Source organism: Glandiceps talaboti, chromosome 17 (genome assembly GCF_964340395.1).
Source record: "Glandiceps talaboti chromosome 17, keGlaTala1.1, whole genome shotgun sequence".
Classification (NCBI taxonomy): Eukaryota; Metazoa; Hemichordata; class Enteropneusta; family Spengelidae; genus Glandiceps; species Glandiceps talaboti.
Window position 1 is genome coordinate 1,173,227 of NC_135565.1, and position 15,736 is coordinate 1,188,962.

Below are 15,736 nucleotides of genomic sequence, written 5' to 3' on the forward strand. Positions count from 1 at the left end.
TATCTTCAGGGATGATGCACTTGGACTAATATCCCCAAGATGTTTTGTTCTTAAATAAGCAATTGTCACTTCATTTAGCCAAGCCATTTTCGTACATTATTGTCCTAATCATATTGCAATGGTATATTTTAGTTGTACAAATCGTCATGTGTTATCAATTAATACTGAAACTGAATGAAATGCGACTACTTTCCCCATATGAGTGTCTGCCATCTTTTTTGTTTTCATGTGCAACATTTTAAAAGTGCCTACAGTTGGCAAAACGTTTTTACTCTTGAATGCACCCAGTACGTACAAGAATGAGTATGAAATCTATATGAAAAATGTAATGCACAGAACAGAAGACACTAATTGCCTGCCAATTTTGAAAACAATGATAAGTGATGGTGAATTGCTGAGAAAGAATAACCTGACAACTAATCGAAAATCTACACCAAATATAATGACGGATTCTTTGGATGTTAATGTGAATCCCCAAAATATATATTCAGTTGATACCTGACCTGACCTGGCCTGGCCTGTACCTGGCCTGTACCTTTGTTAGTACCGACCGGTCCATGAACGACCAACTGACTGTTGTCCGTCAGCTGCAGTGTTTTGCCACGCAAGTGCTATTTCATGTGACTGTCACTTTAGTTGTACGGTAAAGTTATAGACTCGAATTGTCACAGTCTGGATGTACTAGTGGAGATGGGATTGGCTAACAGATTGTCACAGTGGTATGATAGAGCTATATACTATATTATCACAGTGGTATGGTAAGGTTATAGACTCCTGTTGTCACAGTGGTACGGTACAGTAGATGCGTGTAGACTTCTGTTGTCACAGTGGTGCCCCAGTAGGGTTATAGACGCTTGTAGACAGAGCTGTACGGTAGGGTAGATGTTGTAGACTGTTGTATACTTCTGTAGGTGTTGTAGTGTAACCATATATATATATATATATATATATATATATATATATATATATATATATATATATATATATATATATATATATATATATATATATATATATATATTGGAGGTTGTTATTAACTACACATCGACTTCTGTCATGGACGGTAGAAGGGAACGTCTTCGAGGAGGCGGCCCTTTACTCGGTCCGTGCAGTGATTTACTTCGTCCTGATGTGAAAGAATATTTATAACAGTGCCATTAGAATACAGTATAATGGGACGGGTTAAACCACGTTCTGAATTCTATGTTCTGAGTTCTACATTCTGAGTTCTGAGTTCTATGTTCAAGTTCTGAGTTCTACGTTCTGAGTTCTGCGTTCTATGTTCTATGTTCTACGTTCTGAGTTCTGCATTCTATGTTATATGTTCTACGTTCTGAGTTCTGACTTCTACGTTCTGAGTTCTGAGTTCTGCGTTCTACGTTCTGAGTTCTGACTTCTACGTTCGGAGTTCTGAGTTCAGCGTTCTGAGTTCTGCGTTCTGTGTTCAACATTCTATGTTCTGCGTTCTATGTTCTACGTTCTATATTCTTTGTTTTGCGACCTATGTTCCATGTTCTGTATTCACAATAAAATAATTATAACTAATGACACTTGTTACAAAGTTGCCCCCAGACTGCCTTAATGTTGGTAAGCATTTGTGTAGTGATGTGACGTTTACAAAAGTGATTAGTATGAGCCATTAGACCATATCAACATAGCGAGAAGAGAGGGACTTGTCCCGAGTCTGACTGGAAGAGTTTGGAAAGGAATGTGATGTCGTCATTATGTGGGTTGGCCAAAGTATGCAAATAACATCTTAACACAGTCCTGCGATCATAACAAAGACACGTGTACTGAGTAGCTGAGTAGCCTACGCACAGTGGTGATGGTGGTAATATTTGTTGTCTGACTCCTGAAAGCTACGATGTCTAGGGTAACAAAAACATCGGTTAAAGTATATGGTGACCACATAAAATATAGCCGACTATTATCCCCATCAAGTCGACTGGGGAACAGGGCCAAAAGACTCAGGGTTTTTTTCGACAACGTTAGAGATGTTGCCGGGAATGTGGTGAATCCGATCCCAATCTGCAATACTTTGTTTTATAACTTGCTGTATATGAAGACAAGATCAACCGGACTGGTACATTTCATAGTGTTACACAATTACGACGATGCAAGTTCATGTTCTACCTGTCAAAATTGTTAAACAACGCACGTTGTCATTCATATTTCAAACATAGCCACGGTATTCCTGATAAATCGTGGCCTTCATTGTGACTACAGTCGAATATTTTTTTAAAAAAATACTGTCACCATGGTCACCGGTGTCTGCTCCCGTATCGTTTACGGTAGCAGACATTAGTGACGCGTCGACGGTATTTCTTTGCGTATTCGAAAATACCCAATAATACCATTAATTTGTATCATGACTATCCGTGAATACAATATTGGCTTACAAGTGACTGATTGTAACACGTTGTCGAACAATACTGTAACACATTCTCAAAATATCCACTGTCTACAAAGAGGTAAAAGTAGATTTTCTTTTTATGTTAGGGATCCTTCAGTAAGCTTATTGCAAGGGGGGGGGGGCGGAAATCATACATGGCCTGTTAAGTAAAAGATGACCCTCTCCCCTTTCTCCATTTGTAAAAGGTGACCCTCCCCCTTTGTCCCATTTTGTAAAACATGACCCTCCCCATGACAATTGCATATACTGAAAGTTAATCAATATTTCCATTATATGTATACATACAAATTAAATGATTTTGACTCTGTATTAGAAAGCAATATTTCTACATATAAAGTGACAAACAGTAAAAGACTGGCTAGTTACCTTTCTCTTATAATCATGCACAGTCTAGTTAGTATCATCATCATCACCATCATATTTTAACAACAACATTCACGGACAGTGTGAGGGATAAGGTGAGATGGCACACTCAACAAAATGCATCGTTTTATAAAACGATTTTCTTACAATATATGTATTTTTATTTTTGTATTTTGGCATGTAAAGTACTCGTAAAAATAAATATTGAGTGCTCATCTCACTTTTACATCTCAAAACACACAAAACAAATTGACAATAATTGAATCTTCCATTTGGTCACAAAACTACGGATTGTAAAATGTGACCCTCCCCCAAACATTGTAATGCAAAATATGACCCTCTCCCAAGAACAGGTTTGTAAAATGTGACTCCCCCCCATTCCTCCGCCCCCTTGTAAATATTGAAGGCTCCCTTAGTACGAATTGAAAATAAAAGTTTGCCGTTAGCGTAAACATCAAAGTATACCCGTCTAGATAATCAAATGTTTTGCTCCGTTTTGCATCTACAATCTTTCAGAAAACATTAATTGTTGCGAAATAGGACTGCAACAGAATCATCGATGTACTACAATAGCTGTGATTGAAATATATAGTTCACTTTTGATATCCTGTTTACATTTCGAAATATATATTCCAATATTCCACAGATTACGAGACTACAAAAACAATATACTTCTTGGCATTATGCAATGAACAATGAGTGACATTGTCATTCACTGATGAAGTAATTAAATCCTCAACACATGATTAGTTGCTATTTATAACAGACTCCTCCTGGATATAGAATATTCAGTAGCTAGTATGTTTGAACAATCTGTCGATTCACTAGTTTCATTGGCGGGTATTTTTAACCAAACGCTCCCGGCCAGACTCGGGACAAGTCCAGCTCTTCTCGCGGCTGCGCCGCTCGGCAGGTAGAGTTGACTTCTCAGACAGAGGTCCCTCTGTCACAGAGGTCGCAGAGCCTACAGAGCTTAGATATTGTCCAAATCAATCATTTCGTAAAGTTTGAAGCTATCCTGATGACCTTTTCATCATGTACGAGTTAAAACGTCCATGTATGAAGATGTACACGAACGGCCCGTTCGAAATATTCCTTATAAACTTGACTTTATCACGGTTACTACAAAAGATTTTGTGGTTGGGGGGTCTATGGCTTAATCATGCCTAATTTACTGTTTGAATTACTAACGATTCTATTGATGTGGTTGTTCCAGAACAGAGTGAAAGAAATGACAACTCCTAAATCTTTGATATAATTAGTACGACGTATGGTACCATTCTTGTTATAGTCATAGTGAATTAGCTGTTTTCGACGTGATATTGTGATAGTTTGACACTTTGAGGAGTGAAAGTTGAGATCCCAAGATTTACTCCACTCAATCAAAGAATTAATGTCTTGGAATAGAAGTGGGCCTAATATTGACCCTTGGGGAACTCCGGAAATAACAGGAAGCCAGTCGGAGTTGAGTCCATCGACTTTGCTTTCTTCCTGTCAGATATGACTGAAACTAAATTAACAACTCCGAATGGATCCCGCACACAATTTATGAATAAGTAATTTATGACACTGTCGAACGCCTTTGAAAAATCAAGGTTAATCATATTGACTTGACCAGCTTGGTCCACAGCGGTGCCAATGTCATGAAAAATTTGCAAGAGTTGGGTAACCGAGGAACGAACTTTCACGAAACCGTGGTGCAAATGATATAGTTGAGACCTTATCTTTGGAAAAACGATGTTGAAAATTGCCCTTTCCATTACTTTACTGCAGACACAAAGTAAAGAGACAGGCGTGTAATTCTCTACACATTGTTTGTCAGATTTTTTATGGACAGGAACTACGTTAGCTGACAGCCAGTCATCGGGTAGGGTCCCCTTACTGATTGAAAGATTGAAAATAAAACATAACGGTTTAGCTATTTGTCTAGCGCAGTGTTTGAGAACAATTGGGGCTATACCTTCTCGACCCATAGCCTTGTAGACGTCAAGGTTATTCAAAATTTTGAATACTTCGTCTTCGGTAACCCGGATATTGCCGAGACTTTCGTGTTCAGTAATTGGGATGTTTGGTAGATTGAAATTGATCTGTGGCTTAGTAAAAACAGAGTAGAAGTAATTGTTTAAGAGGTTGGCCTTGTCTTTAGCCATACTGGCAGAGCCATGCCGGCTTATGGTCACACTTGGGAGACTTTTAGAGCGTATTTTTGACCTGATAAATGACCAGAAACGTTTTGGGTTGTCAATAATTGTGGTTCCAAAATTATCGATTATACTGTTGATATTTAGGGACCGGTCAGTTTCTTCAGCCTGGGGGGGGGGGGGTGCGGTGGAATCTTAAATTGGGCCGACAAAAAGTCATTGACCCCCCCTATCTGTAAAACCAAAAACAGGCTGACCCCCCCCCCTATCACTTAATTCTAAAACATAATACCCCCCCCCCCCATATATATAATATTCACATGACAGGTATTTTTTGATCATGACTCAGTGTGGACTGCTTGACTGTCTTGCATCTACTTTATAAGATCCCGGGTTAACACTATCATAATTATAATTATTGACTACACAAGGTAAATATATTCCAAAAGGAGTTTAATAGCATCTTGACAGTGAAAGGTATAGGAAAGCTTGGGCAGGGAAAATGTATATGTCTTATGGGGGTCCTAGGGGGTCTTCCCCTAGAAGCCCTGGAGGTTTTTTACTCTGAAAAGTCAATTTTGAGACTATTCAGGCCCTTATTTTTCAGACAATAATTTCCAAGCTTTACAAGACAGCAACAACATGTAAAAAGAAATTCTTTTTTGAAATATTAAGTTTGATAGCATCTTGACAGTAAGAGGTGGGGAGAGCTTGAGACTGGGATGTGTACACCTCATGTAGTGGGGGGGGGGGGGGTCCTAGGGTCTCCCCCTAGAAGTCCTGGAGGTTTTTTACTCTGAAAAGTCAATTTTGAGACTATTCAGACCCTTTCAGACAATAATTTCCAAGCTTTACAAGACAGCATCAACATGTAAAAAGCAACTACACAGGGTTGAAATACTTTTGAAATATACTTTGATAGCATCTTGACAGTAAGAGGGGAAGAACTTGAGACAGGGATATGTCCACCTCATGTGGGGGTCCATGTGGTGTGGTAGCTAGGTAATACATGTATATGTATATTTATAGTTATGCTTGAACTAATAAGTAATATTAAAGAATTCATGTAAGAAACAGGGAGAAGAACAAATATTGACATGTACCACATTTCAGACAAGGCTATATGCCATTGTAGAAAAAGGATTTTTTTCTTCCATCACAATCCAAAACACGATGACCCCCCCCCCCCCTATCCACAATTCTGAAAACAGCATGACCCCCCCCCCCTACTGCCAATTTCAAAAACAGAGTGACCCCCCTCCCAATCCACCGGACCCCCCCCCCCCAGGCCGAAGAAACTGACCGGTCCCTTTGTCGTCAACATATTTTTCAGCCTATTGCGAATCTTGCGAAAATTTGCCCAATGTTTTGGTTGGTTACTTTTCTTAGCACTCCATGCAGTTTCTTTACTGTTTTGCAAATGTCTGTATTATTTCAGTATCTTGTATCGATAATTAATATCTAATTATAATACACAGAGAATTACATATATTCAACTCGAATCGCGCTGGAATATAAATAGAATAGAGAGGTTTAGATGCGCGTATTTACGTGTGTTCTATACGTGTAGCGTCATAGTCACTTGATTCGAAGCAACTCAGGCGTTCTGTATCAAGCGACGCTCCGTCAAAATGGTGGTCTATACGTAACTGTAAATACGTGTTGAGTTTTTGTCATTTTCTTATATTAAATGTCGTATTTTTTATATCAAAGTTCGGAAGCATAACTTTAAACTAATTTTTTGGTTTTTGGTTTGGGTAGTTGCAGGAAAAATGGCTAAAGTACGGACAAATTTAGAAATCAAAGGCATGTGTCTGGCTGGACTGAAGATGTCAACGCGCGCGTTCACATTCCACTGCATAACATTACTTGTAATTATGGAACGCATAACTAAACACAATTTTGTACGCGTCATTACCAGTACGCCTGCACGATAACGCTCCCGTAGGCGTACGCGTTCTAACGTGTATCTAAACCTCTCTAATGAGGTACGGGATCGGACGCTGCGCCAGGAGTGTACCGATTGAATAGCGCCCCCATCGGCCGTAGAATTTACTTCTCTGTCTTGTCGCGTGATTGCGAGCTGAATGATTCGAATCTTGGCAAACGTCCATGAAAGTACTGGAATTTTAAATTTCAACCTCCACGAGTTCAGCATTTGCTCAATTTGCTCAATTGCTAAAAAAGAATTAAGGGGTAGGACACTTTAGTGTTCTTTTTCGTCGTATGCGCGAAACCACATCGCCCTCGTTCAACGGACGCTTTCTGTTTCGGGCAAACTTACGAATATTTGTTTACTCAGTCAAATGATGTTGTTACGTTTTCTCCTACATTCAAAGTGTATATTTTGAAGAGACACAGATATGAAGACAACTGATTATATTTACGTAATTTTATGAAAATAATATAGACCGGAATCGACTGTGTGTTCGAGCCTACCGTAACTATCAATTGTGTTGTTGTTTATTTCCCTCGCAAAAGACGCGACGTTTCGGAGCTTCATTTCCAATAATATGCTGTTTCGGCAATCTGCTTTATTGTCCCGCAAACTCCACAATCATGACAATGTACTGCAACATGCGAAATATATATCTCACCACAAGAGGGCAGCAGGTGCTATCAAGTTTCGAGAGAAAATTCATGGATCACATGTTCGATTTGAAGCGTCCTGATTGGTTTATTCGATGCCGCGTCCTACCCCTCTGTATTACTAGGAATGCATTTGAGCTCGAGCACGGCAAGCAGTGCGTCGATTTTGCACCATGATCATGTTCCATTAATGTTGGTAACAGATAAAGCATTACAGACTAAATCTATCACTATACTTTCTTTTCCTTTATTCTTTTTTGGAGTCTAACATATTTATATAAACTTTTTCTGCGATTATTAAAAATGTTTCATTTTTTAAAAGACCAGAAAGTGTACAAGTACATACATACATACATACATACATACATACATACATACATACATATAATCATTTCTGGCCTTATACCCAAAATAACAAATATGTGTAGACGCGTATAATGAGTTTATTAAAATAAAATTAAAATAAAGAAGTAAGTATGTAAATGTGACTCATCTAACTTGGGCCTTTATTACCTGTATGCCATTATTATATTCAGATCACCAGAATTGTTGTCTCATGCCCCTGGTCGGATTGCATTTATTGATTTGGACTGTCTCACAAGTTCCTTAGGGAGCTGTCATTATTTATGGCCTGGGGGGGGGTCGGAGGAATTGTTCTGTACATGTGTGGTATATGAACTACAGGCATTCATCACTTGTACTATACATGTGGTGATAACAAGATATTGAGGAGATGTGCACTTGGTTAGTTACTGCAAAATATGTATTGAGATACTGAGTTACTTACAAAATGGTGACATGGTGGCCATTAATTTTAAAGTGTCATGTGTACCAGGAACCAGCCCTCCTACCACCTCTTGTTACAACCACTGACTCTGTTGAGATTTGACTCATAATGTTACTTTGTTCATGTTCACTGTCACTACATGTACCATCAAGTTCATGGATCACAACATCATCATCATCACTATTGTCATCTGTTTCACTTTCAGTTGATAAAGTAACTTTTTTTAACATTGAGGTATCCACATTTGATTTCCTGAGACAGTCTGCCATGATTGCTTTGATTTTATCATCTTTCTTTCCTTTTTTACTTAGATGATGATGATCTAAATATTTTTCTAACTCGTTGACTCTCAGTTGTTAAAGTTTTCCATTCAGGGAAATATATGTTTAAAATGTTTCATATATATATCACTTGTTATTTATAAAAGTTACATTTATGTATTTCTCATAATTTATATTCAGATGTTATGTTCATATATAAAAAGAAATATGGTAAAGAGGTATTTACAGAAGTTTAAAGTGAATGATTTAAAAAAATGGAAAGCTGGGATGTATTGTTTTTACAGTACACTCAGGAGATTTCAAAAACAGACAGGGATTAACATTTTAGATACACTATAGTATTTGAGCTGACAATCTTGGTACTCCAATTCAGTCAACTGCATATGTTTTGATGCAGTTAACTAGTTTCACCTAAACAGTGTAGACAAACACTTGTTTGGCATAAGTTTGCTGTATTGCCTCATCCATTTTTTTCAAGGTATTTAAAAAGGCAAATCTTTCAGAAACTGATTCAATATCAACTGCTTCCCAGTATGTAACAGCTATAAACATATGGTTAAATTTCCTATAGCTGTCTCATGCCATTTCATGCCATTTCTCATTATTGTATCTTACACACGAGTTTCAGACATGTCTCCTTTTATTTTACTCCTTATAAAACACTGACACTGTCTTGTGCTTTGTTTTTGAGCCTTATAACAATTTGAAACAATGTACCCTGTACATGTATACCACAGTTACCATGGTCTTGTCATAATACTAATATTAGCAACTAGACTCTTATACACAGCAAACAAAGTTGTCTATCACTTGGTACTTAATTTAATCTGTCGGCTATTAACCCTTTCAGTACTAAAAACTCTCCCGCCATTTTTTTAAGGCAAAATTTCTTGTTAGTCTGCAAGTTTTTTTTCCATATATCAACTTGATTTTAGATTGAGAAATATTACTTCCTGATGATGTAGTATTACTACATTTACAAATCGATTATCCGTATTGTTTCATATTCTTCTCCAGTACAGAAAGGGTTAAGGGAATCCGCAATAGCAGTGTTTTCTCATTTCTGTGAGATATTATGCCAGTACATGTACTGCAACAATTCTATCAGGCCAGATGACATCCTACAAAACTGTGATTCAGGGATTGCATTTTCTATATATTTAGACAATAATGCACACCCTGCCAGCCGATACTGGGCAAAAGCAACCTTTGCATGACATAATTGTGTGAGGCGACAGCCAAGTACATTATGGAGTGCAAAGTTTGCTTGAGTCCATGATGGATTGGCAGGGCGTGCATTATTGTTATTATTTTACAGTTTTGCCAATACCAGTGAATTTGCAGATGGTGAAAAGTAAAATTGAATTAAATTTACACAGGGTTTTGGTGCCGATGTATGTCATCTGCAATAATAGTGTACATTATCAGAAATAATGTTGAGGGATGACGTCACAAACTTCACTGGAATATAATTTTCAATAATCAGAAATTTTGACAATTTGTGTATTTTCTATACCATATTTTTCATTTATCAGAAATTTTGACAATAAAATTGTATTTGGTGTTACAGTTTACTCACCATTTTCGTGTACGGAAGTTTTGTGAACAAATTTTTGAGTAGCCCCCCACCCCCTACCTTTCTCTCATTTTTGAGTAGCCCCCCCCCCCCCCCTCCATCTCCAATTTTTAAGTGACCCCCTTAGATTCCTCCGACCCCCCCCCCCCCCCGGGCCATAAATATTGACGGCTCCCTTATGCATTTCACACACACACACACACACACACACACACACATATATATATATATCTATATGTATATGTATATGTATATATGTATATATATATATATATATATATATATATATATATATATGTGTGTGTGTGTGTGTGTGTGTGTGTGTGTGTGTGTGTGTGTGTGTGTGTGTATCAACGTAAACCATAATACAAATTGTAGCGGTCACACCACAACGATGGATGCCACATGATGGTAAACACATTAAAATAATACCCGGAACAGAGCACTGTATATGACATAAAGTTAATTTATCATTCAAGGCGTGAAAGTTTTCGAAAGAGCATTTGGGTTTTGAGACACACATACATTATATTCTAGTCTGGATGCCAACGTGGTCGCTAAAGGAGGTGACTGGAGATGTAAATGGTAACGATACTGTATTGGAACTAGAGTGAGTGGAGGTGTAAATGGTAATGATACTGTATAGGAACTAGACTAGTGAGTGGAGGTGTAAATGGTAATGATACTGTATAGGAACTAGACTAATTGTGACTGGAGATGTAAATGGTAATGATACTGTATAGGAACTAGACTGTGAGTGGAGGTGTAAATGGTAATGATACTGTATAGGAACTAGACTGTGAGTGGAGGTGTAAATGGTAACGATACTGTATAGGAACTAGAGTATGTAAGTGGTGGTGTAAATGGTAACGACACTGTATTGGAACTAGACTATGTGACTGGAGATGTAAATGGTAACGATACTGTATTGGAACTAGACTATGTGACTGGAGGTGTAAATGGTAACGATACTGTATTGGAACTAGACTATGTGACTGGAGATGTAAATGGTAACGATACTGTATTGGAACTAGACTATGTGACTGGAGGTGTAAATGGTAACGATACTGTATAGGAACTAGACTATGTGACTGGAGGTATAAATGGTAACGATACTGTATAGGAACTAGACTATGTGACTGGAGATGTAAATGGTAACGATACTGTATTGGAACTAGACTATATAAGTGGAGATGTAAATGGTAACGATACTGTATTGGAACTAGACTATGTGAGTGGAGGTGTAAATGGTAACGATACTGTATTGGAACTAGACTATGTGACTGGAGGTATAAATGGTAATGATACTGTATATAGGAACTAGACTATGTGAGTGGAGGTGTAAATGGTAATGATACTGTATTGGAACTAGAGTATGTGAGTGGAGGTATAAATGGTAATGATACTGTATATAGGAACTAGACTATGTTAGTGGAGGTGTAAATGGTAATGATACTGTATTGGAACTAGAGTGAGTGGAGGTGTAAATGGTAATGATACTGTATAGGAACTAGACTATGCGAGTGGTGGTGTAAATGGTAATGATACTGTATAGGAACTAGACTATGTGAGTGGTGGTGTAAATGATAACGATACTGTATAGGAACTAGACTATGCGAGTGGTGGTGTAAATGATAACGATACTGTATAGGAACTAGACTATGCGAGTGGTGGTGTAAATGGGTAATGATACTGTATAGGAACTAGACTAGTGAGTGGTGGTGTAAATGGGTAATGATACTGTATAGGAACTAGACTAGTGAGTGGTGGTGTAAATGGATAATGATACTGTATAGGAACTAGACTAGTGAGTGGTGGTGTAAATGGGTAATGATACTGTATAGGAACTAGACTAGTGAGTGGTGGTGTAAATGGGTAATGATACTGTATAGGAACTAGACTAGTGAGTGGTGGTGTAAATAGGTAATGATACTGTATAGGAACTAGACTAGTGAGTGGTGGTGTAAATGGGTAATGATACTGTATAAGAACCAAGACTAAACATAGTCTAATTCCCTTTAATTAATTCTTAGTATTCGAGAGGTTTATGCAACAATTTATTCTAAAACATGAGAAGTGCTATTCTGAGGCGACAAGACAACGTCTAGGTGCGCGACAGCTTTCGAAACCACACCAAATTACGGTTTATCGACACGCAACCTTTGATATCTCCTGTTTTAGAGTAAATTGTTGCACAAAACCTCAAATGCTAAACTTTTTGACAAGGATTGTGTGTGTAAGGTACCTCACAAAACCTCAAATGCTAAGCTTTTTGACAAGGATTGTGTGTGTAAGGTACCTCACAAAACCTCAAATGCTAAGCTTTTTGACAAGGATTGTGTGTGTAAGGTACCTATCAAAAATATACAGGAACTCCCTACTATGCAATGAACAGTTCAAAGAATGCTAGAACACAAATTGTAATGTCACAGAAGGTATGCATTGATGTTAACATTATACTAGAAGAGTAAATCAAATATTTTCACATAAGTATATATAAACTCAGTTTGTGCCACTTTAATAATCATTTTGCACTCAAACAACAACAACAACAACATAATGTTATATTCCTTACTAGGTGAATTAAAAATAATTATTAATAAGTTTATTCCTCTGTATTATCGTAACCAGCCTCATTTTGACAAGTTTGTAAGACTCATGAATACTGACAATATCCCAACTGTGAAAAATGTTGCATGCTTTCTATATGCAGCATTGAAAATGCGGGATAATTTTAACGAGTAATGTATCAGCCATACAAAATTTCCTTTTGATTTTTTTGGTATGATTTGGGGTTTATTCTTATTGTATTGCTTGTGAACCTCAAGTGTCCGTTTATGTAACTTTATATTTTTTTGTACCATAGGCCAGTGGCCAAAGTACTGAATAAACTTATTATTATTATTATTATTATTATTATTATTATTATTATTATTATTATTATTATTATTACAAGTTAAGGGGTTTTAATAGTACATTATAATAAAAATGTCTGCACAATTTTTTTTTTAGAGGAATGGTGCTTTCAATAAAATGTATCCGTGTGAGCTTATAGAATATATTTAGGGATCATAAGATGTGGACATTTTTCCTTTATAAAGCTTAAAATGAATAATAAACAGAAAACATGAATTTTTTTTAAAAAAGTATGTGAGTGAGTGTGTGTGTGTTTGTTTGTGTGTGTAGGGGGGGGGGGGGGCTGGTGCCAGACCTGAGTTTGTCATTCGAATGCTGCCCTCATCGGCCGGTCCAAACTTTCCCATCATGCAACAATCAGACCACAGTATTATGTGGATCAATGAGAGAAATCCACAACAAAATTTCACTCAAAATCTGTATTGTGATGACTCCTTTGGCAATACTGACTGCTAAATTCAACGAACATACACTAAAAAAAACTCTACCAAGTGTGGTTTATTTTTTTAGACGCTTACTGATGTTTACTTATTGTTATTGAGGACGTTTCCTGCAGACTACACGATACTGTGATAAGACTAACCGGCCATATTTGAATTTGCTCGTGAGTTTATGTCGGACTGCATATCGTATGCTTCGAACAGCAGCATATACAGCACGAGTGCAACCCTACAGAGTTGCACAGGATACCTAATATTCAATTATTTTGTGACGGCTATATATTTGCGTGGAAATAACCTCTGTGTAAACGGACAGTGTTTAATCATGAAGCAACTAACGGTTTCCTTGAACGCAACTTTGGATGTATGTTTTGGTATCGGGTGTCAATGTCTTGTCAAACCGGACCTACGTTACATTAATTGCTTATCCATGATTATGTCATATATTCAACTGAAGACTATGTACTACGTATGCATATATGTATATGATTTACACTGCCAAGAAAGGAAAGTTGAATTTTGTGCATAGCAAAAGGTATGTAGAGCTGATGACTTCGTTAACGTACATGTTTGTAAATGTCAGCACAACAGTTACTGAAAAGAATATGTCACGATGGGGTTGTATTTAAAAGCTGAGTAATTTGTATTAAATCGTAATTTCTGTCATTATTGCAAACAGTTGCCAGTGTATACATTTAATATTTAACAGAAAACTAGCGAAGGCCTGCAATTTTCTTCACATTCCCGCACACCGGGTTGTTTATATTCACGTGACATATAGTAGCACCCTCCTTGCGCGTGACATGTTGTAGTGTAGTTGGCCCGGCCGGCCCTTCAAAAAATTGGGATCGTAATTAGACCTTGTAATCGGCCCAGATCTTCTGACATACATGTCAAGCATTTACAACCACTCAGTTTGTGACTAGTTGCATATTTTATTAGGACTTGGAGTAACAAACTATTTGGTATTTTAATAGCAAACCCATTCGTTTGTAGGTGTATGTCAGATGTAATTTTTTTTACTAAAACATGGCATTTGTAAAGTAAGCGTATTTTATGTTTCCATGGAAGCCACTCTCCAATTTTAGATAATCTGTCTTACAATGGATAGCATTAGTGCATATATGCCAAAAGTAAGGATTTTGTTTGTAAAAAAATTTTTCTTCGAATTTTACATAAATTTTGCCTAATAATGCATAATATGGTGATTTAGGTTACCATGGCAACAGATGTTCCTAAAATGATATCTATTTTTGAACTCGGCATAACAAACTACTCAAGATAGGACGGTCAATATGCTAATAAACTATGTTATAATTAGGCAGGGTTCTGCCAAGCTTGAGAGTAGTCCCGGTCATATTCATGTCAATTTGCATAATTAATATTCATGAATAAATTAATGGTACACTCAAAGTATATGGTGTATGATCAAAGTTGCCAATGAAAAAGATAAAACCAACTTTTCTTTCTCTACTGATTTATAACTCTAATCTCAGTCTTTGCACATCGATTTTTTTTCAATCAGTTTTTGATTAGTTTTCTGAAAAGCTAAAGTTGTTTCAATCAAACTAAATATCCAAAGACGACTGCAGTTTCAAAACTCTAAAAAGTTGCGTATATCCACACATACCCATCACGTTTAGACGAAATCTCGTGATACATGAGACCTCGCGATAGTTTGTGACGTCACCACCCGCCATTTTGGAAATTACGTGTTTTCATCGTCGTGCTATGTACGATGGCAAACTACTAACTAAAAGTGTTTTCAGAGTAAAATTGAACAGAAAACTAATGATCGGACACAACGTCAACACTTTATAAAAGGTATATGAGGCTGTTATACTTTTTTGACGACGCTGAAGAATGCTAGTCGAAAGTCTGCAGCATCGTGTTTGCCCTGTAATTCACACACATACTGTACACATGCAGCGTCAGCTGTTGTCAATTCACACTTCGTCTTTATAAATAGTCAAGTATTTGTCATTATTGTAATTAATGGTCGTCTACATTGTTCTTTTCTCAAAGACATTTTCATACTTCATTATCTTTTAAATCAATACGCCCATGTGGGCAGAAAATAAATGTGTAATTATTAAAGTGATCGTGGGGTCGGTGACACTTGAAGGTGGTGGTCGGCAACCTTTGAGTGGTGGTCGGCAAGGCTGAGTCCCGGACGCTAGCGACCGGTGCCGACCGGCGTCGGCAGATCCCTGATTAGGTTTATCATGTT

The 15,736-nt window shown here is 37.3% G+C and overlaps 1 protein-coding gene across 1 annotated transcript in view; it reads right to left on the reverse strand.

The window, feature by feature from the left end:
- Window positions 1–1,021: 1,021 nt before the first annotated feature.
- Window positions 1,022–15,736, reverse strand: part of LOC144448422 (potassium voltage-gated channel protein Shaw-like) — a 90,672-nt gene continuing 75,957 nt past the window's right edge. Inside the window, exon 4 of the mRNA XM_078138666.1 lies at window positions 1,022–1,126. Coding sequence (XP_077994792.1) covers window positions 1,038–1,126 — 89 coding nt within the window. The 3' untranslated portion in view covers window positions 1,022–1,037. The remainder of the gene's footprint in view (window positions 1,127–15,736) is intronic.